The 25,281-nt window shown below is 43.0% G+C and overlaps 1 protein-coding gene across 9 annotated transcripts in view; it reads right to left on the bottom strand.

The window, feature by feature from the left end:
- Positions 1–25,281, bottom strand: part of NHSL2 (NHS like 2) — a 542,601-nt gene that overhangs the window by 32,282 nt on the left and 485,038 nt on the right. For 8 of the 9 annotated variants that reach the window (XM_033945433.1, XM_033945435.1, XM_033945431.1 and 5 more), the window contains 3 exons: positions 22,509–22,660; positions 14,159–14,354; positions 5,737–5,868 (listed from right to left, as the gene is read on the bottom strand). In XM_033945433.1, coding sequence (XP_033801324.1) covers positions 5,737–5,868; positions 14,159–14,354; positions 22,509–22,660 — 480 coding nt within the window. The remainder of the gene's footprint in view (positions 1–5,736; positions 5,869–14,158; positions 14,355–22,508; positions 22,661–25,281) is intronic. The other variant, XM_033945432.1, reaches the window with a different exon arrangement.

Below are 25,281 nucleotides of genomic sequence, written 5' to 3' on the forward strand. Positions count from 1 at the left end.
TCAGTATAACATGAATCGATTCCAAAACTTGCCATAATAGTTTGTGACAGTGGCTACAACTATGTGGCATAATTAATATAACCAGAGGTCATCTAGAGAGTATTGGTCTTTAATATAATGAATTTAACAAATCAGATTACAGTTAGTATGCAAACCAACATATCTCACTGCTAAATAAAACAGACACCAAGCTGCATCATATCCACAGCACTTTTCTGCATCAATCTAGCATACAACAAATGGATGAATGCGACATTGTGAGCACAGCAAATAATTCCCAAGAGGCTGCTTGCAAGCAACATCAAGAGAAAAGTTGAGAAGTTTTTAAACTAGGAAGAAGGGGAAAGTCGACAGTCGACCAAGAGAGAGAGTTGATTGTTCGGGAACCGGTATACCCGGAGGAAACCGTGCAGGAAGACAGAGGGGAAGACTCACCAGAAGATACCATGCAGGAAGATATAGGTGAAGGCCCACCGGATCACAAACAAGACAGATTGAAAGGGACACAAGAGGGAAGGAAATGCAAGAAAGGAACGGGTCGTAAACTCAAGTGTATGTACACGAATGCAAGGAGCCTAAGGAATAAGATGGGTGAATTAGAAGCTATGGCACAAAAAGATAACGTTGACATCATCAGCATCACAGAAACATGGTGGACTGAGGAAAACATCTGGGACACTGTGCTACCAGGATACAAACTATATTGCAGAGACAGAGTGGCTCAAAAAGGTGCGGGCATTGCCATATATGTCAAAGAGGGGATTGAATCTACTGGAGAGAACACACTACAACTGACAGATAAGTTAGAGTCTCTATGGATCAAAATTCCAGGAATAAATGGACTAGAAATGAAGATTGGCATCTACTACCGATCCCCAGGGCAGTCCGAAGAAATTGATGGGGAAATGACAGATGAGATTAAGCGCAACTGCAAGGGAGGCAACGTAGTTATCATGGGTGACTTCAACTATCCGGGGATAGACTGGAATCTAGGCACCTCTGGCTGCGCTAGGGAGACCAAGTTCCTGGATACTGTAGGCGATTGCTTCCTGGAACAACTCGTCAAGGAAAATACGAGAGGAAATGCAATTCTGGACTTAATTTTAAATGGACTACGAGGACCAGCACAACATGTAGAAGTGGAAGGGATGCTGGGAAGCAGCGATCACTATATGAGCCGCTTTGACCAAGATGCAGGTGAGAAATATCGGTCCAAAATGACGGCCACAGCGCTGAACTTCCGAAAAGGGAATTATGAAGGGATGAGATTCAGGTTGGGAAGAAGATTAAGAAGAGGATAAGCACTGTAAAAACACTAGAGCAAGCTTGGTCCCTTTTTAAGGACACAGTCATCGAGGCACAAAATCTATATATACTGCGTATCAACAAAGGATCCAAGAGGGAAAAAGAACAAAGAACCGGCATGGCTCACTGTAAGGTGAAGGAAGCGATCAGAGACAAGAAAACTTTGTTTAAGTTATGGAAAAGGTCAAAAACGGATGAAAACTGGAATAAGCACAAACAACATCAACGCAGGTGCCATAAGGCGGTAAAAGGGGCCAAACTACAAGGAAAAAATAGCCAAGGAGGCGAAAAACTTCAAGCCATTCTTTCGATATATTAAAGGGAAACGACCCGCGAGGGAAGCGGTGGGGCCGTTGGATGACCGTGGAATAAAGGGAGTGCTAAAGAAGGACAAAGAAATCGCCGACAAACTGAACACATTTTTTGCGTCTGTATTTACCAAAGAGGATATACACAGCATACCGGAACCCATCAGGTTATATGCTGGAAAAGAAGATGGGAAACTGACACGGTTGACAGTCAGTCTAGAAGAGGTATGCAAGCAGATTGATAGGTTTACAAGCGACAAATCCCCAGGACCGGGTGGCATCCATCCAAGGGTCATCAAGGAACTGAAAGGGACTATAGCTGAACTGCTTCAGGTAATAGCCAATCTGTCGATCAAATCGGGAAAGATTCTGGAAGTCTGGAAGGTGGCGAATGTTACGCCGATCTTCAAAAAAGGTTCGAGGGGAGATCTAGGAAACTACAGACCGGTGAGTCTGACCACGGTACTGGGAAAGATGGTAGAGGCCTGATAAAGGACCACATCATTGATTGCCTTGACGGACACGATCTGATGAGGACCAGCCAGCACGGTTTCAGTAAAGGCAGATCTTGCCTGATGAACTTGCTGCACTTCTTCGAGGGAGTAAACAGGCAGATAGACAAGGGCGACCCGGTTGACATTATATATCTGGATTTTCAGAAGGCGTTTGACAAAGTTCCACATGAACAACTACTTCAGAAAATTGCATGCCATGGAATTGAGGGTGAAATACTCACGTGGATTAAAAACTGGCTGTTGCATAGGAAACAGAGATTGGGAGTAAATGGACAATTCTCAGACTGGAAGAGCGTCACCAGCGGGGTGCCGCAGGGCTCAGTGCTTGGACCGGTGCTCTTCAACATCTTTATAAATGATCTGGACATTGGTACGATGAGCGAGGTGATTAAATTTGGGGACGATACGAAGTTATAGAGTAGTGAAGACACAGGGGGATTGCTAAGATCTGCAACGGGACATAATCAAGCTCGAGAAATGGGCATCGACATGGCAAATGAGGTTCAATGTGGATAAGTGCAAAGTGATGCATGTCGGGAACAAAAATCTCATGCACGAATACAGGATGTTTGGGGCGGTACTTGGAGAGACCTCCCAGGAAAGGGACTTCGGAGTTCTGATCGACAAGTCCATGAAGCCATCTGCACAATGTGCTACGGCGACAAAAAGGGCGAACAGAATGCTAGGAATGATCAAGAAGGGGATCACGAACAGATCCGAGGTTATCATGCCGCTGTACCGGGCCATGGTGCGCCCTCACCTGGAGTACTGCATCCAGCACTGATTGCCGTACATGAAGAAGGATACGGTACTACTCGAAAGGGTCCAGAGAAGGATGACTAAAATGGTTAAGGGGCAGGAGGAGTTGCCATACAGCGAGAGATTAGAGAAACTGGGCCTCTTCTCCCTTGAAAAGACTGCAAGGGGACATGATCGAAACACTCAAAATACTGAAGGGAATAGACTTAGTAGAGAAAGACAGACTGTTCACCCTTTCCAAGGTAGGGAGAACGAGAGGACACTCTCTAAAGTTGAAAGGGGATAGATTCCATACAAACGTAAGGAAATTCTTCTTCACCCAGAGAGTGGCAGAAAACTGGAACGCTCTTCCGGAGTCTGTTATAGGGGAAAACACCCTCCAGGGTTTCAAGACAAAGTTGGACAAGTTCATGCTAATCTGGTGAAACTGGACTCATTTGGAGCACTGGTCTTGACCTTGGGGCCGCCGCATGAGTGGACTGACCCAGCAGTGGTAATTCTTATGTTCTTATTTGAGGTGTGGCTAATGATTAGGTCCATCTAAGTGGAAAAGTCTCATATAAAGCATTCTGGCTCATAGAACACATTCAAGCATTCAGAAACCCTGTGAATTATCTCACTTATCGCAATATTGATTATAATCACAGACATGCAGGATACCAAAGAGTACTAGGTAGATTTGCATGTTTTTATACATTTTTTGGTGTAACCTTCCTAGCTGTGACATCTGTTTTCTCCAATGTTATTACCTGGAATAAAAGATGAGGAGAGTTCACATAAAAACTAAGGGGTAGATATTCAAAGCAATTTAACCAGCCAGAAATGGTTCCTGCTATTTGCTGATATTCAGTGGCACTTAACCATTTAGTTCTACTGAATATTAGAACAGACCCCTAAACTGAAGACTGGCTATTTTGTGAGCAGTCTGGGGGTGTTACTGGCACTTGTGCAATTAAGTGCTGATAAACAGTACTTAATTGCGTAAGTGGCCAAACTGGATCACATAAAACTTAGTCCTATCTTTAAGTGGTATTGCTTAGGCACTTAGATGCTGAATATTGCGCTTAACTGCATCAGACGTAGCTGGCTGCATAAATCCAGCTATTCAATGTAAGTGCCAGGACATGGTCCAGCAGCACTGAATATTTAGGAAAAACACTAGCGGCAGCTAAACAACCACTCATTGCTGCTGGCCATGTACCCCTAAACATTTAGAAAGTCAGCTTGGTTACTTAGAGTGCTTTACATGAATCCGGACTAGAACAAAACCAATTTCTCTTTAGATCCGCAATTCATCAAATCGCTAGGACTCAAGCACGAGTCGATGGCACCTAACAGCAACAAACTGAATACTGGTATTAGATCCCTAGTATGTGTCGAGTTAGGATATAAATTTGCATTAAAAAAAACCCAACCCTTTACTATAACTATGGCAAACCTGTTAAATGCATATTATGTATGTTTACCTGTAATCTGTTCTGAGCTCCTTGGGGAGAACCGGATAGAAAATGAATTAAATAAATAAATATACACACACAAAGACTGACTAATTTATAGATCAATAAAGTCCCCCAAATATACAAGGTGTTCCACTGAAATAGGTCTAAAAAAGCATTGTCAAGCAACTTTTAACAGTGACAGTCTACAGGTAAATATGGGCTAGATGCACTAAAGAAACTGACTGGATCAAGCCAATCAGGGCTTTAGGCTCCTCCCTCAATATCCTGGATACAGAGGGAAGTGTCTAAGGTTTGATTGATTCAGGCGATGGAATCAATTAGGACCTTTGACCCCTCCTCATGCATCACATGATGCACCATGGAGGGGAAGGCCTATCATTTAGGACTGGTGGACTAAAGCAGGAGCCCCAGAGCAGGTTCCTGCTTTTTAATAAGGTATGGGAAGGGTGGGAGGGCGCCCGGTGGCAGGAGCGATTGGGCATTCCTCCTGCCATTTTTGGGGGTTCATTGGGGGCAGCGGCTTGGGGGGAATGGCAAGGGGGAATGGCGTGGGGCTGTTCTGCATGGCAGGAAGGAGTAGGCACACTCCTGCCAATTTTCTCTCGTGCCGCGTTTGTTGGTGGGGAACTTTTTTTCATTAATTTTTTTATGGGACAGATATTTTGCATGTGTAACACACGCAAAATATATTTGCATGTGTAACACACGCAAAATATCTGTGCCATTGAAATAAAATTTGAAAACCCCCAGGCAGACCTGTCGGTAACACAGTTAGACCAGTTGGTTTTTCTGATTGCTAAACCCCCTTTTTTTTTGACTAGCCAAAAGATGTTAGTACTTGGCTACTTTGCATGGAGTTTTACCTAATTTGCATGGCCGGATTGGAAAATGGGCGATAGAGGGGGAAAAACACATGGTAGGCAATTTTGTGCATCAGGTCGGTAAAAGTGATCATTGCTAAAGCTGCGAATACAGGTTTAGCGACGATTGCTGACTTTAGTGCATCTAGCTCTATGTGTTTACTCATGGAGAAAGCAAACTGACCCTCACCCCACTATGTATGGGGAGCTAATTTTTAACATACCGTATATACTTTCCAATGGAAAGTTTGTACCTGCAAACTCTGCAGATACTTACATAACCACAGTGCCGAGGCAAGAGACTTTCAAACCAAACTCCACAGGATGTTATTCCTTTGAAAATGAGTTTGCAAGCCAATGGGGGGCCTACTAGCTCTTCAAGAAAAGGATGAGGTGTAGGTATGTGTGATGGTGATGGCGGGGGGGGGGGGGGGAGGAGGGGAGATTGAAAACTGTCCGGTATTTTTCATATTGCAACAATTTTATTATGTGCATAGTGCGAATGGCTAAGTTGTACATTTGTTGTCACCTTGGTCCTGTAGGGAAAGATTAGGAAATCCAGTAATGGTCCTTCTCCTCCTCAGAGTTGATTTTGGATTCACAGCTGTCTCTGTGTTAAACAAGGAATGATGCGAGCTTGCATGTTTATCAAACAGCTCCCCTGCAGTCAAAATAAACATACTGTAGACATCCCATCTTACTTACTAAGCAAATAAAGTTTAAAATCTTTAGGGTCTGCATCAGTCATCAGTTGCTGGACCACATTTAAGACCTGGGCAAAAAAATGGAACAAATAAAACCCAGAAGACTGATTTTACAGAAGATTAAAAAAAAAAAAAAAAAAGGTACAAAAATTTGCCACAAAGAGAAGAAAAGTTATGGTTCATGCTGGCTAGGTTCTGGAAATAGCTGTGTTTAATGACCACAGGTGAGAGGCCTATTGCTGCAGTGATTAAGCTGAATTTAAACTGAAAGGGAACAGGGACCCTATTCCCTCATGACTCATAGTTACAAATAAAGGCTAATGGTGCATTAGACCAAAGAAGTTGTTTCAATTTTTCCAGAAGCACACAATAACAGAGAGGAATTGTTGGGCCACAAAATAATAATTTGCAGTATAAATATTTAAAAATGGGTGTCATAGATTTATGGGAAACAAATGCTGAACTTCAGACAAAATAAAAAACAAAAACATAAAAAAGCTACAATGACAATCTAATGATACTCTTTATATAAAAATGCAGAAAAATCAGTTTTAATTTCAACTATATGGGAGCAGTGATATGTATTAACCACTCAGACAAGGATAACATCTGCTCAGTGCTTTTATAAATTATAATCACAACTCCCAGGTCATGCTTTTATAAAACTCAATTTTTTATTTGCACAAGGAAACCAGTGTTCGGTGTCAGATCAGTGCACACATTTAGCTGGAAGGGTGTTTTGTTAATATAAATGATGGCAATCATGTGCTGTTCTGTTGTCAGCCTACTGTGCAGCAAAAAACATGTTTTCTAAGTTGTTCTGTATATTTTCAGAAATGTTTCAATTACTCAGATGCAGGCTTTAGGTGCTAAAACTCAAGCAAGCCAGGGCTGTTATTAGGGGTGGGCTAAAGGGGCAGCTGACCTGAGGAAGGCAGAAAAACCGCTAAAATGCATATGTGAGCTGGCAGCAGATACAAAGTCAGGAAAAGAGCCACCCTCTTCCTACTACCTGGTTTGTAGGGATAAATGATGCAAGAAAAGAGAAGTGAGGATGACGGTGAACGGTGATAGTTTCTGGAGTAATCTAAGGAAAGCAAGCCCCAAAGACGTACACAGGCAGATAGAAAAATTAAAAACTGAAAAATCGCCGGGCCTGGACGGAATCCACCCAAGGGTTCTGAAAGAACTAAAAGAGGAAATAGCGGAACTACTACAGCAGATTTGTAATCTATCCCTGAAAACAGGTGTGATCCCGGAGGACTGGAAGATAGCCAATGTTACGCCCATCTTTAAAAAGGGATCAAGAGGTGACCCGGGGAACTACAGACTGGTAATCTGACCTCGATTCCGTGGAAAATGGCGGAAGCACTGATAAAGGACAGCATCGATGAGCATCTAGAAAAAAATAAACTTCTGATAACAAGCCAACATGGCTTCTGCAAGGGAAGATTGTGCCTAACGAATTTATTGCACTTCTTCGAAGGAATTAACAAGTGGATGGACAAAGGGGACCCCATAGACATCGTATACTTAGATTTCCAGAAAGCCTTTGACAAGGTACCCCATGAACGCCTACTTCGGAAATTAAAGAACCATGGGATGGAAGGAGACATACATAGATGGATCAGGAATTGGTTGGCGGGTAGGAAGCAGAGGGTAGGAATGAAGGGCCACTACTCGGACTGGAGGAGGGCCACGAGTGGTGTTCCACAGGGGTCAGTGCTCGGACTGCTACTATTCAATGTATTTATAAATGATCTAGAAACAGGGACGAAGTGCAAAATAATAAAATTCGTAGACGACACCAAACTATTTAGTGGGGTTAGGACTAAAGAGGACTGTGAAGATTTACAAAGGGACCTGAACAAACTAGAGGAGTGGGCGATGAGTTGGCAGATGAAGTTTAATGTAGAGAAATGTAAAGTCTTGCATGTAGGACACAGAAACCCAAAGTACTGCTATACGATGGGAGGGCTGTTATTGGGTGAGAGTACCCAAGAAAGGGACTTGGGGGTAATGGTGGACGAGTAAATGAAGCCGTCGGCGCAGTGCGCAGCGGCCACTAAGAAGGCGAATATAATGCTAGGTATAATCAAGAAAGGTATTACAACCAGAACAAAAGAAGTTTTCCTGCCATTGTATCGGGCGATGGTACGTCCGCATCTGGAGTACTGCGTCCAATATTGGTCGCCGTACCTTAAAAAGGATATGGCGATACTCAAGAGGGTTCAGAAGAGAGCGACACGTTTGATAAAAGGTATGGAAAACCTTTCATACACTGAAAGATTGGAGAAACTGGGGCTCTTTTCCCTGGAGAAGCGGAGACTTAGAGGGGATATGACTGAGACTTATAAGATCATGAAGGGCATAGAGAAAGTGGAGAGGGATATAGATTCTTCAAACTCTCGAATACTACAAAAACGAGAGGGCATTTGGAAAAGTTGAAAGGGGACAGATTCAAAACCAATGCTGGGAAGTTCTTCTTCACCCAACGGGTGGTGGACACCTGGAATGCGCTTCCAGAGGGTGTGATAGGACAGAGTACAATACTGGGGTTCAAGAAGGGATTGGACAATTTTCTGAAGGAAAAGGGGATAGAGGGGTATAGATAAAGGATTGCTGCACAGGTCCTGGACCTGTTGGACCGCCGTGTGAGCGGATTGCTGGGCACGATGGACCCCTGGTCTGACCCAGCAGAGGCACTGCTTATGTTCTTATGTTACTTCTTTAAAGAAAGGTTAGTGAATGTGTGGAACAGCCTCCCAAGTCCCAATGGAGGTGGTGGAGATGAAGAATATCTTAATTCAATAAAGCATAGCATCTCTAAGGAAGAGGAAAGGATAGTAGATGGCATGGATGGGTAGACTGGATAGGCTATATGGCCTTTATCTGCCATCATTTTCTGTTTCTATGACGGGGGATCAAAAAAGCAGCTTTATTTATATAAAGTTAATAAGGACACTGAAGTGCCATTATAACATAGACCCCTACAGAAATCTCCAGTAGTGCACAAATGCTCTTCCATAAATTTACACCTCCTGCAAAGGTATGTGTGCATGTACTCTTTAAAGAATGCACTAACATTTATGCATGTAAATGAAGTACTTGAAGAACAAGATCTCCCTCTATACACTTCCAGGAGGGGGGGGGGGAGAAGGGGGATGTAACTTGTATACTGCCTTTTTGTAGTTACACATTCAAAGCGGTTTACATATACTCGTATACAGGTATTTATTTTGTACCTGGAGCACTGAAGGATTAAGTGACTTGCCCAGAGTCACAAGGAGCAATGCTGGAATTCGATCCCACAACCCCAGGGTGCTGAGGCAGCAGCTCTACCACTAGGCCACTCCTTACCTCCAAGGTCACTAAGGTCCTCCTAGGGAGTATCCCTTACCACACCCTCTCCAAAGAATATCACACAATGTGAAACCCATCGGCGAGCCTTCTCTGGAATAGCCTCCACACTCTGGAAAGAAGGCCCTGAAAGGCTCCGTTTAGCTTAACAGAAGACTGATTTTCAACTTGAGGAAGTTTGACCACATTACTGATTCTTATCGTCGACTGCATTGGCTTCCAGTTGAAGCGCGGGTTAAGTTTAAGCTCGGCTGCATTTGCTTTAAGGCGCTAACAGGCTCAATTCCTGAGTATCTCATGGAATCTTTTATTATTACAAGTTCTAAACATCTTAGAAAATTGCATCCACTGTTTTCATTCCCCTCAATTAGGGGATGTAAATACAAGAAATTTCAGGAACAACTACTATCTTTTCAGGCAGCCTCATGGACTGGGGATTTAACTCATATATTTACATTTCCAATTTCATACCAACAATTTCATCGTGCCTTAAAAATGTATCTTTTTAGAGAATCTTTTGGAAGTTAGAATCTGGATCCTTATTCATCTGTATTACTAATTTTTGTGAACCGCATAGAACTTAAGGGTGTTTGCAGTATACAAGTGAGTTTTATGTTATGTTATGTTGTATCTCTACTTCAGGAAGCAGGTGGAAGCTTGGCTCTTCAACTAGGCCTTTAATGGAAGAAGTAACTAACTTGCTAGATATATACACACACACAAGAGTGACACCGGCATGTTTATCCACTCCTACCCAACTGAGAATTCTCATGTACCATTCTGACCTTATATGCAATTTCTTTAAATTAATCTCTTTATTTTCTTGTTCCTGCTACTCTATTTTATCTATCTCTATACTCCATATTTGCTTTTACCTTAGGATGCTTTTACCTTAGGATGTCTTTTAAAATGTTTTCCCATTTATTGTGTCAACATTGTAATGTAGCATACTATGCCATGCTTTGATTGTAATTTGACTATTTTTACTGTTGTAATTGTCTACTGCTTATGTTTGACTTATTCTTACTGTACACCACCTTCACGGAATTCCTTCAAAAAGGCAATAGAAAAATCTTAATAATAAATAAATGCAATTCCGGCATATATGCATGTATTTGTGCACATGTGCGTGCAAACTCCCCTCCCCCCAATCTACCTAAGCATTATCCATTAAATACATGCATGTTTTGCACAGTGCATATCTGACAGGTGGATGTTCCCACATGGGTGAAGTCTGAGCAGAGCTTACACTTTACTTGCATAAATTATAGAACACTACAAATTATGGGCTAAATACACAAAACATGGTCGTTAAGACTGTGAGAGTTGCTGTTGGCCGATTTTTTGGCCACTTCTGGAACAGCGATCAATTTTCCAACAAGTCTGCATGCAAATGATTTGCACAGAGGTTTGTCATAATCCCGTCTCATCAATCGCTGTGAGATCGACTGACACATGTGCAGAGCTGATTTGGGAAAGCCCAAACAGCTGAGCGGCAGGGGAAGCCCCAAAGCAGCCTCCTGCCATTCAGCTGTTGGGACTTTTTTCTTTATTTTTTTTTAATGGCACAGATGTTGTGCGTGTGTTACATACGCACAATATATGCCCCATTTAAAAAAACAAACAAAAAACCCCCGAGTCTCCCCCACCATAGCCCCAAAAAATTGGCAGGAGGGATGCTCACTCCTGCCTGCCACTGCGAAACCCCCTGCAAGGACCCCCCAAAATTGACCCCTCCCCTTCCACACTTTCACAAAAATCAACAGGTGGTATGCCCCCCCCACAAGGAACCCCCCAAACCCAGGGGAGGGGCCTTATACCCCCTGGTGCATCTCAGAATGCACTGGGAAAGGGAAGGCCCACCATTTTGGAGTGGCAGGTCTGCTAGCTGGAGGGTGTAAGCATCCTTCCAGCCAGACTGTCTCCTAAGAGGTTTAGGAGTGGGGGATGGGGGTGTCAGGGTAGACCTAGGGATGCGAGGTGGGGGCCTGCAGCCTTGGGGGGTATTGGGGAGGTTAAGGTTTGTGAGGTACTGAGGGGTTCGGGGGTTCAGGGGGAGTGACAGCAGGAGGGAGTAGGCATCTATCCTACCGGTCTCTAACAGAGGAGGGCGGGGTTTCTGCAGCATAAAAACATAAGAACAGCCTCATTGGGTCAGACCAAAGAATAGCAACATTCCATGTTACTGACCCAAGGTAAGCAGTGGCTTGCCCCATGTCTTTCTCAATAACAGACTATGGACTTTTCCTCCAGGAAATTGTCCAAACCCTTCTTAAAACTAGCTACGCTATCCGCTCTTACCACAACCTCTGGCAATGTGTTCCAGAGCTTAACTATTCTCTGAGTGAAAAAATATTTCCTCCTATTGATTTTAAAAGTATTTCCCTGTAACTTCATCGAGACTTTGTAATTTTTATGGTGAAAAATCGATCTACTTGTACCCATTCTACTCCACTCAAGATTTTGTAGACTTCAATCATATCTTCTCTCAGCAGTCTATTTTTCCAGCTGAAGAGCCCTAACCTTTTTAGTCTTTCCTCATACGAGAGGCGTTCCATCCCCTTTATCATCTTGGACGCTCTTCTTTGAGCCTTTTCTAGTGCCGCTATATCTTTCTTGAGATAAGGAGACCAGAATTGAAAGCAATTCTTCAGGTGAGGTCGCACTATGGAGCAATACAGAGGCATTATAACATTCTTAGTCTTGTTAATCATCACTTTTTAAATAATTCTTAGCATCTTGTGTGCTTTTTTGGCCGCCGCCGCACATTGAGCGGAAGGTTTCATCGTATTGTCTACAATGATACCGAGATCCTTTTCTTGGGTGTGTCTATTTGAAATGTAGGCCAGCATATTGCTACATTTCAGACCTCTGTTCCAGCCCTAGGGAGGCGCTTAGGGCTGCTTAAGCTCACCCAAGGTCACTTCCAGGCAAAACCATGTCCACATCCAGCCTTGGGTGAGCTTAAATGTCCCGTGTTTTCCTCAACCACAACAAACACCTACAAACCTCTGGGGTTTGTTTTTTTAAAACATGAATTCCGATTGGCTGGTAGACAGTGGTAGGACACCTACCAATGCCTTCAATCAGGATGCCAGTTTATAGAATCAGCACCTAAAAGTGTATGCATATTTACCAAACTACTCAAAAATGTCCCCATTGTGCTGTTGCTCAATTTTCTTTTCTTTTTTTAATTGTTTTGCTCAGTAGTGGTGAGGACTTGACACTACTGAGTTCTAAGCAACTTAACCAAGACTTCTAAAAACAATTCATTCCTGTTTTGGCTGGTTGAAGAGCCTTACATAATTCAGGGGTCCTCTTTGGAACAGAGGGAATCACGTAAGACAACTTCAAATGCTTCCAAGTTTAAGCAGGAATTGATGGACTTTGCTCATTTTTTAAACTGACAGGATGTGAGTCTGCAGATGAGATGGCTTGCGATCATAAATGAGCAGTTAAGCTACTGGTCTACCAATTTGATTTCCATCTCTATATTGAGTCACAGAGGGACGTTAAAAAGCTATGCCAATTCCTTATGACCTGGCCAGCTGGTGATCTTTGACTGAGGAGACAACAAAAATAGCTATGATGACCAAGATGAAGATGGCACCTCTCGTATGGAGTAAGAAGGACCAAGGTGAGACTAGGATCAGGTCAGTTAATTTTGAAGTATGAGTACATACATGTTCATTAGATGATGCAGACTAGGATTAGATAATGTAACAGAGTGATGATTAGTGAAAGTTAAAATAAAGTTAAACACCAATGTTTTTAAAAGCATGTATGTAAACATCTTGGCACTGTTCTCATAAGAGCTCTGGCATGTATTATAAAAGGACTAACTCCCCATCATAGTCAGGAGTAGGTATGAATCATGTCTCTTGTTCAAATTATACGGATACTCTATCATCTCCCAACTGCTAAAAGATAAAAAGATCAATTTCTTTACTTCTATTTTGTATCACGGGAATATGTCAACACTATTATTCTTGATATACTGAAACATAACCACTATGTAGTGTCTATGTGGTTTACAACCAGGTAATTTTATCAAGTACTCCAAGTGTTTTTCCCTAGATATATAAATTATGGAAATTAAGAGAATGACATGGGAATAAATTTGTCCCCATCCCCGCAGGATCTCAATATTCTGCGCTGTCCCCGCAAGTTCTGTCTTAACAGCACAAGTCTCAAACACATGATTTTAAAGTGTTCGAGGCTTATGCAGATGACAGAGTTTGCTGGCATGGGGCATGGACAAGGAGAGAGCTCTTGGGATTGGGACGGGGATAGAGAAAATTTGTCCCCATTTCATTCTCTAGACTAGATCTTTCACAGTGTACACTACACTAAGTATCCTGCTTTAATTAGTATAGTGGACTCTGAATGGATACAACACAGGGAATCTGTGCATGATTATCTGAAAATGGTACCTACTGTATTAAATATATTCATGAATACACTATGTTGATTGTACCATGTGAATGCACATAGGGGTTGCACTGCAGCAGATACAGAATATTGAGTGCAACGTATACTGCAGTGTGTCGTGAACACATTACCACCTATAGTCTGTAATGACGACACTATATTGAATATGCATCATAAGCATGACAGTGAGCATGTACTTTGTACATAAATAGTGCTGAGAATATAATGCAGTGAGTTCAGTACTATAAGCATCCTTTAGTTCTCTCTAGTGAGTACACTAGAGAGTACACACCAGGATACATTAATAAGTAAAACACAAGGTAACGTTATAGTGAATAGATATCTTACAAACACAATTATAAATAACTACAGCATCTAGTAAGGATTGTGAGTTCATTTTAACACTTGTCTCATGCATGGAGAACATGGTGTATAGATGGAATGTTCAGAGCATACCAGAAACGTTGATGGGTACAATGTTGGCTTGAACGGAGGAGGACTGATACCATTTGTTCTCTTCTGGTATAGGCAAAGGAAAGACTTTGCTCCAGTTTTTCTGCTTGTCAGGTGTCGTAGGCAGGCTAAAACAGGATTCCCGAGGCCTCACACCCACAGTCGTGGTTTTATCTTCACTCACCCTTCTTGTTGTCTGCTGTTGCCAAAGATATAATAATGAATTACAGTGAGCAAATGGAACCATTATTTCTGAAAACAAAGGCTGTTACAATGTTTGTATACATAGGTGGTAATTTTAAAAAACATTTTCCACATATAAAGCATATTTTACACGCAGAAAATGTCATTATTTGATATGCTGTCTTTCTATGGTTGCAATCAAAGTGGTTTATTATAAATAAGTGGTTATTTTGTACCTGGGGAAATGGTTGATTAAGGGCTCCTTTTACGAAGGTGCGCTAGCGTTTTTAGCACACACACCGGATTAGCGCGCACTAGCTGAAAAACTACCGCCTACTCAAGAGGAGGCGGTAGTGGCTAGCACACACGGCATTTTAGCCCTAACGCGCCTTTGTAAAAGGAGCCCTAAGTGACTTGCCCAGTCCCAAGGATTTATAATTGGAGACACAGAGGAAACTAAGACTGACGTGCTGAACAGCGCTCCGGTGAGGAAAAAAACTTTGCCTGCTTGTTATTACTTTCAAAGTTACCTGAAGATGGGGAAAAGGAAGACTTTTATTCCCAAGTAAGGAGAACTTACTTTTTAAATTCACTCTCAAAATTTAAAAACGTCTTGGCTCAACAGCGCATCGATGGGATAAGTATTTCAAGAGATATGGGAACTTTATAAAGGGGGAGATAAAGCCTCAGACTCAAGCCTACTGCTGCATTTCTATAAGTATTCAAGCTATGTTTTGAGCCACCTCATCATATAAAAACCTTCTCCTCCAACCATTCCTACAATCTCTAAATCCTTTTTGTGTCAAATGCCTGTGAGCATGGAGTTTAAGTGCCGAAGCACAGCCGGCTGGTCACCGTCAACTTTGGCAGAGTTGTCTTGCCATGGAATAGCAGTGCGTATGAGTGATACACGGAGAGGGAGGTGTGGAGGAAGAGCAGCTTGATTCAGCATTACACTGTGGAGAGATAAGTGCTTAGGAGATCATTATAACTATTATAACATTCCATGCTGGCACACACCACCCGTACACAGGTAGTGTACATTAGTGGAAAGCGATTTTATGGTCGCTTCCGAACACAGCTGTTTTTTTAGGAGTTTATAAGTTTGGTTCCCAGAGCATGTTGATGAGCAAGTTAATTAATATATGATCAATTTGACTGTTTAAGATTTGAATGTATTTATAAGAGATATTTAAAGTTTTACACAAAAAGGAGATATAAAGGATTTAGAGATTGTAGGAATGGATGGAGGAGGGTTTTTTTATGTCAATGAGGCAGCTCAAAACATAGCCTTAATGCTTATAGAAATGCAGTAGCAGGCTCAAGTCTGAGGCTTTTTCTACTCGTTTATAAAGTTCCCATATCTCTTGAAATATTTGTCTCATAAATATTTATCCCATCGATGCGCTGTTGAGCCAAGAAGTGTTTAAATTTTGAGAGTAAATTTAAAAAGTAAGTTCTCCTTGCTTGGGAATAGGATTTGTATTTTGTATCAAGGGTAATGGAGTTTGGATTAGTTGGTCCCTTGAGTTTGTGAATGTGGAGTGTTTCGAAAGTAAGGACTTTCCCTTCGGGGTCCTCTGCTTTCCCTGTCACGTCCATTGAGAGGTTTGTGGTCCATTCAGCGCGACTCCCCAGAATCGGCGCAGGCAATGAGGTGGCTTTGCCAGGGCTGAACACAACTCTCAGCCCAGAGGAGAGACTTCCGCCCTCATGTCCAGTTGTGGAGAGGCACCCAGAGTCATCGATGGAGCCACTCAGCAGTAAAGCAGAAGCATCGATCGGAGGGGACGATCGAGGCCAGAAGGTGAAGACGAGTGAATAAATGCTGTCACGGGGAATTGTCCAGAGTTTGTCTCCAGAGACTTGGATATCTCGGGAGCAACAGGTGGGCAACTACCATTTGATTCTTCTGAGGAGGAATCGAAGAAACATCAGGAAAACGGTGAGCCCTCTTTCTCTCCTTTGATAAAACCTATCCACGTAACACTAGAATCCATCTGGGATGCAGTTGCTTGCTTGGAAAAACTATTTTTAGGAAATAAAGTGCTAGTGGACGTTTCCTTGCAAGAATGCCTAGTCACTCAGGAGGCAAAGAATTTTGAACTGGAAAGGAGAGTAGAAGAGGTACAACAAGATATAAAAGTCTTTAAAACCAATTCCTTAGTGTTTGGAAGGGGATATTAGGGGTTCAAGTTTCAAGTTTAACGGAGATTTGATTAATCGCTTAATCATAATTCTAAGCGATGTACATAATAATAAAATTACAAAATGTGGGGAACAATACAATAAATAACAAAAATCAGGTCTGACAAGGCTATTGACAAACGTAACAAAATTAAGAACATAAGGGAAGAGAAGGATAAGAACTACAAATTATTTAAAAGTTAAAGAGACATATAAGGGAGATACAGAAGGAAAGGGAAGTTAAAAATTACTTCAATAAAATTAGAGAGAAAAAGTAAAATTGGTTGGAAGACTAAATGGCTAATTTTCAAAGGCGTCTTTAAAAAGAAAGCTCTTTAGTTTACTTTTGAATTTTTCTAAGTTGTGTTCTTCCCTCAAGTAAATAGGAAGTGAGTACCAAGTTTGGGGGGTTGTAACAGAAAAAATCAATAGTATTAATAATTCTAAGAGAGGGAATCGTCAGCAAGTGCTGTTCAGTAGATCTTAACGTTCTATTGGAAGTATATGGAATTAATAACTTATAAATGAAAGCTGGAGTTTTGTAAAGAAAGGATTTGAATGTGAGCAAACATTGTTTATATGTTATCCGGTGAGCAACTGGAAGCCAGTGCGCTTTATTGAGAAGGGGTGTTACGTGATCAAACTTCTTGGCTTTGAATATGGGTTAAAGAACAAAGTGGAGAAGCTAGAAATTTACACATGGAGGTTAAACCTTCGTTTTGCAAATTTTCCTCATTCAAAGAAGATAGCCCCTATAGATGTGCTTGGGAAAAATCTGGTGAAAACTCTAGGTGTACCTAAGGAAGACTTTCCACCCCTCTCCAGTACATATTTCTAGCCTGTGAAAAAGCGACAACCATCGCGACGAGAGGAGCTATCTTTGGATAGTTTGAATTTGACACAGTTTTTGGAAACTTCAATGGAAGAAAAGTGTGAAAGATCTACTCTCTTAGTAACTTTTGTCTTTGAATCTAATAAGGACTGGGTGTTGAGACAATATTTTTGTAAATTGAATAAGCTGGCAAAAACCCCGCCCCCTAGTTTACCGCTGAACTTCAGTCCCTAAAGAGAAACCTCAGGAAAGCAGAGAGGTACTGGGTCAAGCACCAGAACAAAAAAGCTAAAACACACTGGAAGAATCTGTCAGCTATCTACAAATCAGCCATCCTAAAAGCAAAAAATGGCCACTACTCAACTCCTACAGAAAGCACCCAACTGCTCCAGATATCTGTTCACACTGATGAATCACCTTTTCTCAGCTGCCCATGGAAACAAGCATAATAACCCCGCAAACTTTAACAGCGAAGCACTCTCTGACTTCTTCCAAACAAAAATCAATAGCATTCGCAGTAAACTTGACATCATGCCCAGTAGTATCTCCCACCAGGCACACCTCCCATGCCCACCAAGGATCCTACCAAATGGATCCCTAAACCAATTCTGCCTGGTTACGCACAAGGAACTTTCAGAAACACTGAAACAGCTACAACCCTCAAACACAATCCTCAATCCATGGCCATCCAACCTCCTCCTATCTGTCGAAGACACGTTTATAGAATCAATTCGCCCTCTCATAAACACCTCCCTCTTGGCTGGGAAGGGGCCACTTATTTGGAAATCTGCTGTCATCAGACCCACCCTCAAGAAACCCATTATTGACCCAAGCAACTACTGGCCTGTATCCAACCTACCCTTTTCCTCTAAGCTACTGGAAAAGATAGTGTTTCAACAGCTACAACCATTCTTAGAAAAAACAGGAAACTCTCTCTCTATTTCAGTCTGGCTTCTGAACAAGCCATAGCACGGAAACAATCCTCCTGGACATGATTGACGACAGCTGGTCAATCCTTGATAAAGGTAACTGGTCCTGCTCAACCTCAGTGCTGCTTTTGACACCATTGACCATCAGCTCCTCCTTGACAGACTCACCAAACTCAAAATCACGGACTCCGTTCTCAAATGGTTTGCTTCCTTCCTTTCCCAGAGGACACAAACAGTACTATTAGGCCAAGACAAATCAAAGCCTAAGCCCATTAAATATGGAGTCACTCAGGGTGCTTTGCTCTCCCCATGCCTCTTCAACCTGTACATTAGACCTGTCATTGACACTGCCCACAGATACAATATCTAGGTTCACTCCTACGCCCGACGATATACAGCTACTCCCACTGGGCAAGGACCAGCCCGCCCAACTTTCCAACCTCCACCTCTACCTCACTGACATGAAGAGCTGGATGACCTGCAATAAGCTCCAGCTCAATGCCACTAAAACTGAACTTCTCTGGATCAGAAAGAAGACCTCTAGCTTCACCCACCCAACATTATCCTGGGAAGCCACCTCCCTAACAGCAAAGGACCAAGTGCACAGCCTGGGAGTAATTCTAGATGGCCATTTATCTCTCTCTGCACATATCTTACAGGTAGTCTCCATCTCCTTCTATTATCTTCACCAGCTACAGAAGATCAAACCTTACCTCTCAATCTCAGACTTTGCCCAGCTCCTCTATGCCTATGTACTCTCATGAACAGAGTACTGCAACTCCCTGTTCAATGGCATCACCATGAAAGACTTGAAATGCCTCCAGCGAGTGCAGAACTCAGCTATACGCTTCCTGTATGACCTCAGCCTCTGCGACCCCATTACACCAGCGCTGAAAGCAGTCCACTGGCTACCCATCAACAAATGATGTGCCTTCAAGGCCCTTGTACTGGCACATAAAATCTTCCACAACAAGATGCCTGCCTATGTCTCTGCCAAACTTAGACAGTACATCCCTAACCGTTCCCTCCACTCTGAAGTGACGAATCAACTCAGCATCTCCCCAGAGAGATCTCTCCAAATGGAAACCGCATACAAGCGCTCCTACAGCCACTTTATCCCTCGACTATAAAGCCAACTGCCCACACAAACCAGAAGATTAGACTCACTGATGGCTTTCTGAAAGGCAGTGAAGACTCTCCTTTTTGGTCAATAATGACTATAAGAAACAGACTCCTCTCTGAAGGAATGACTCCATCAATTGCACTCTAGCCCTTTATGCCTCCTTCTATGTACTTCCCGAGTGTATCTGTCATGTCCGTGGACTTATTTGTGTCTGTCTTCTTGTAACCTGTTCTGAGGACGGGATAAAAATCAAAATAAATAATAAATTTATGTATACCACATCTAGCACTCTCCCTTGATTCAGGTTCCCTAGAATCCTGTGCAATCCCATCAATTTATTCATCACAGAGATCAGACAATTTGGCCTGCAATTCTTACTTCAGTTTTTGAGGGGACTACCGTATTTTCACGCATATAACGTGCGCGTTATACGCGTTTTTACCTACCGCGCATACCCCTCGCGCGTTATACGCGTGAGCGCGGTATACAAAAATTTTTTTACATAGTTCCCACCCCGCCCGACGCCCGATTCACCCCCCCCAGCAGGACCGCTCGCACCCCCACCCCGAACGACCGCTCGCACGCGCTCCCACCCGCACCCGCATCCACGATCGGAGCAAGAGGGAGCCCAAGCCCTCTTGCCCGGCCGACTCCCCAACTCCCCGACAATATCGGGCCCAAACCCTCCTGGCCACGGCGACCCCCTACCCCCACCCCGCACTACATTACGGGCAGGAGGGATCCCAGGCCCTCCTGCCCTCGACGCAAACCCCCTCCCTCCAATGACCGCCCCCCCCAAGAACCTCCGACCGCCCCCCCAGCCGACCCGTGACCCCCCTGGCCGACCCCCACGACACCCCCACCCCCCTTCCCCGTACCTTTGGTAGTTGGCCGGACAGACGGGAGCCAAACCCGCCTGTCCGGCAGGCAGCCAACGACGGAATGAGGCCGGATTGGCCCATCCGTCCCAAAGCTCCGCCTACTGGTGGGGCCTAAGGCGCATGGGCCAATCAGAATAGGCCCTGGAGCCTTAGGTCCCACCTGGGGGCGCGGCCTGAGGCACATGGTCGGGTTGGGCGGGGCAGTGCATGGAAAGTCAGGGAGGGTGAACGGAGAGTCGGGACAGCGCACGGAGAGGCGGGGCAGTGCACGGAAAGTCAGGGAGGGTGAACGGAGAGTCGGGACAGCGCACGGAGAGTCGGGGCAGTGCACGGAAAGTCAGGGAGGGTGAACGGAGAGTCGGGACAGCGCACGGAGAGTCGGGGCAGTGCACGGAAAGTCAGGGAGGGTGAACGGAGAGTCGGGACAGCGCACGAAGAGTCGGGGAGGGCGAAAGGAGAGTCGGGGTGGCCAGAGGAGAGTCGGGGCGGGCGAAAGGACAGTCGGGCTGCATGCGCGGTATACCCGTGAGCGCGGTATACAAAAGTTTTTGTACATAAAATCGTGGTTTCTGCGCGCTATACCCGTGTGCGCGTTTTACACGGGTGCGCGTTATCTGCGTGAAAATACGGTATATCTACCCTTTTTCAGTCCTCTGTAACCATGCCTAACTAAAGTAGAATTGAAAATGTCAGGCTGAAAAGCCATCAGCACCTCTATCCCCCTCCTCATGCACAAAATGAGCCTCCCTCCTAGATTACCCATAAGCCTCCTTGGGTCTACCATCCATCCCCTGGTGATCTAGTTGTAGTCAAGCAGAAGGAGCAAAAATGGCTGCTATGCTATCTAGTTGCAGTCTCTTCTGTTGGAGGTCACAACAGCCATTTTATTCAATTGGTTTTTTGTGCTTTATGGTTAAAAAAAGAAAATACTAGAAGAAGAATAAAGGATGATTTTTTTTTTTTTGGCAAATCTTTTTTGGCTATCTAGCAACAGTCAAGGACAAGCAGTAGCCTGTCACAACTTATCAAACCATATTTTGCACCTCTGAGGCCAACGTCTTGGATCTGGGCTTTAGATGTCTGGCAAGAAAGACACAGAGCCTGCACTTCTGGGATCAAACTACTCTGAGTGATGTCCTAAAGCATATTTTACAGTCAAGAGTAGCAAGGGCCTGCCCAACACAAATACAGCACATTTAAAGCCTTTGAGCTTGTATAACCTCAAATCAGGGCTGGGCAGTACTCAGACTGACATGGAACTAAGACAATAAAGCAACATTTCTGATGAAGACCAAGGGGTCCTTTTACAAAGGCGCGGTAGCGGTTTAATGCACGGAATACCGCACATTAACCGCCTGCCACGCTAGTACCTAACACTGACGAGGTGTTAGGATTTTAGGCTGCCACGGGGGTTAGCGCGTGATGAAATGTCTGACGCGATAACCCCCATTGCGCGCCTTGATAAAAGGAGCCCCAAGAGAAAAGCACGAGTGCTTAGAAAAAAAACTTATTTGATGTGTTCTTTATATTTTACATGTATTTGTACTATAGCATATTCTTGTTATTTTAATCTTTTTGTTGGAATATTATAATCTCTTATTTCCGATGTTTTGTTTTTCAATCTATTCAAGATGTTAGATGAGGAAAACTTAGGGCTTCTTTTACAAAGGTGCGCTAGCGTTTTTAGCACACGCATAAGATTAGTGCACGCTAGCCGAAAAATTACCGCCAACTTAAAAGGAGGCGGTAGCGGCTAGCGCGCACTAAAACCGCTAGTGCACCTTTGTAAAAGGAGCCCTTAGTTTTCAGTGAAGACAGACAGGGTTGCCTTGTCATACTAATGTGGTGCTGAATAAGAATAAATTACAGAGCTTTTTAGTAAAGACAAGGAATATTTTCTTTGCATTTCTGAGACTTCCCAGGCAAAAGCAGCTCTGCAACTTCTCTCAATTTGTTTTCAACAGCTCATTCAAAAGTACTCCAGCAAGCTCCAATATTTTATTTAAAGTTATTTAATTTTTTTCACAGATTGTGACACCATTTATAGACCAAGGTAAGAATTATCCAAAGATATTATACACAAACTTTCGAAAGCATGAGTCCTATTCTCACTGAAGACATCATCAGTTTTGGATAACTTTTGTTGTTCCAACATAGGGTATCAAACTGCAAATCTTGTCTGTTCTAGGTCAAGTATTCTGTTTTGGAAATGACTTACCAGGTATACAAACTCCAAGCGCTTGGCTGGCTGCTTGGGCACAATTTCAGGTGTGAATTCTTGTTCTGAGGAATTGAAACAATAACGAAATGTCTCACCAGTGACCTTGTTATCCACATACCGCTCCTCATACTCTTCTGCAAAACAGTCGGCTATAAAAGAAAAGAGAAAAGGGTTTCTGGTGCTGTATTAAAATTACTTTTCTTACTGTATTCACAGCTAAATATTTATGAGAAGAATGTCATAAGATACACACAATATATTCTATTATAACCATGGCCAGCCTGAGTGTAGGGGGGTCTGCTAACAGGGCAGCTGCTCTGGGTCCTACTGTTCCAGTTCAGCATCTCATCCCTTTCTCCCCATTCTGTCCAACATCTCCTTGCTTTCCCTCCTCTTCCTGGTTTACCTTACAAGGCATTTTCTTTACAGAGCACGCTGGTGTGGCAGTGATTTGGATAAGTTATCTGTATCATGCCAACCTTTGACCTTTCCCTCTGCCATGTTTCACCCAGGCAAACACAGAAAGGTATATTAGAGGGGGCGGGGTGAAAGGTTGAGGTTGGCATGGTACAGACAACCTATCAGAATCGCTGTTGCGCTGGTATGTTCTGTAAAGAAAAGCCTTATGGGTAGATCGGAAAGGGGAGGAGAAACAGGGAGATGTTGGATATAGTGGAGAAAAAGGGAGAATATACCAAACCAAAGGGATCCCAGCAACAAGGCAGACACAGGGGAAGTATAAAGAGAGAAAGGGGAAAATGCCAGACGAAGGATGGGGAGAGGGGACTGAAGGAAGAAATGATAGCCCAGAAACCAAGAGGAGGAAGGAATAGAGAGAAAGTAGACAGTGAGATGGAGGGAGAGAAACTAGAAGAAATATTGGACCCTGGGGTGATGAGGAAGGAGAGAGAAAGAGAGATCAACAAAAGGATGGAGAGAGAGAAGAGAGAGGAAGATATGTTGAACTTCAGGATGGAGGGGAGGGAGGGAGGGATACTAGTTAACAGAAGACAGGGAGGTATGTTAGACCCAGGGAAGAAGGGAGTGGAGAGGAGGGGGGGAGAACAGGAAAGAGATAGGAGCAATAATGAATTATGGGGGACATGAAGGAAGAGAAATGGGTCAAGAAGATGTTGGGGATGGAGAGAAAGAAACGGGGAGATGTCAGGCTGCAAGTGTGGTGGAGGGAGAAACGCTGAGCTATAAGAGTAGAGGGAGGGGAGATACTAGAAATGGTGGAACCATGTGGGAGAGACCAAGAGGGAGTGCCAGAAGAGAGATAAATGAGAGGAGGACTCCAAGTACAGAGGGTCAAAATGTGGTAATGGGTCCTTCCTCAGAACAAGAAAGGGAATAGGAGGCTGGGGAAGGAATGAGATGGAAAATGAGAGCGCTAGTGCATGAGTGAAGAAGATGGAAAATTGATAGGTAGCTGAAAAGGAGGAGGTAGGTGAGAAAGAAGGTGAAATTTGAGTAGATAGAGGCAGAAAAGAAAATAATGGGAGGGAAGAGCTGAAAGGAAAAAATTAAAAAGGAAAGATTGATATGTAAGAGACAAGTGTAGTGAGGAAATGGAACAAAATGGGACAGAGCCACTACAAAAATAATTAACAGAAAACAACAAGAAATCAGAAAAAACATGACAAAACCGCAAAAAGATGGTATATCACATCCCATTTATCCTTATATTTATGATGGGGAAAAAAATAGAACAAACTTCTACAGAGTAACAGAAGCAGAAACACAGAGTAGTTGACACAAAAAAGAGACGTTGCCCACTGCATGTTACACCTTTTACTGAGAACCTTCAATAAGATTAAACACAGCTGTGTTTTGGCCACCAGGCTTGCATCAGGAATCCTTCATTTCAAGACGAATGTAGCAATGATTTTCAAAAAAAGCACCTCCCAGAGAAACCAACAGCTCCCTTAATTTGGGCTCCAGGATTGTACCTCGCTGAAGTGCTCGCAAAGACATACTATGGTAATAGGAACAAATAAACAAAGGGAAAGGGAATGGGACTTGTATACTGCCTTTTTGTGGTTACACATTCAAAGTGATTTATATATATATCCAGGTACTTATTTTATACCCGGGGTAATGAAGGGTTGATTGATTTGTCCAGTGTCACAAGGAACAGTGCTGGGATTTGATCCCACAACCTCAGGGTGCTGAGGCAGCGGCTCTACCACCAGGCCACGTCTCACCTCCAAAAATATCACAGTATTTTCAATTAGCATTTTGAAGATTATTGCTACATTTATTCATCTTGAAATGAAGGACTCCTGACAGGCCTGGTGGCTGAAAGACAGCCATGTTGAGTCTTGTTGAAAGTTCTCAATAAAAGGTGTAACATTCAGTGGGTGCCTTCTCTTTTTTTGTGTCAACACTACTGTATTTTTCTGCTTAGGAAAATAAAATTTCAGTTTGTCAGCTTGAAACAATCTTTGTGTAAACCAACTGTGTTTAATGTTCCCACCATAAGAGGTAGCCTTTATAAACGTTATCTCCATTGGTTACTTTCTATTCAAGCTGCAAACTGGGAAAAAGATTTAGGGCTTTTGCTGTTTAGTGCAAATTCTTATTTAGAAAATTATTTAAAACATTTTATTTGTTAAAGATCTTTCTGAATGCTGTTACGTAATTTGCTGTTTTTGTAGTTTTTCTTGTAAATTATAAGCTACATTGAACTTAACGGTATTGCAGGTTAAAAATAAAATTTTATGTTTATGTTTTATTTTAAATAGCCAGACAGCAAAAGTAGAAAAAA

Source organism: Geotrypetes seraphini, chromosome 5 (genome assembly GCF_902459505.1).
Source record: "Geotrypetes seraphini chromosome 5, aGeoSer1.1, whole genome shotgun sequence".
Taxonomy (NCBI): Eukaryota; Metazoa; Chordata; class Amphibia; order Gymnophiona; family Dermophiidae; genus Geotrypetes; species Geotrypetes seraphini.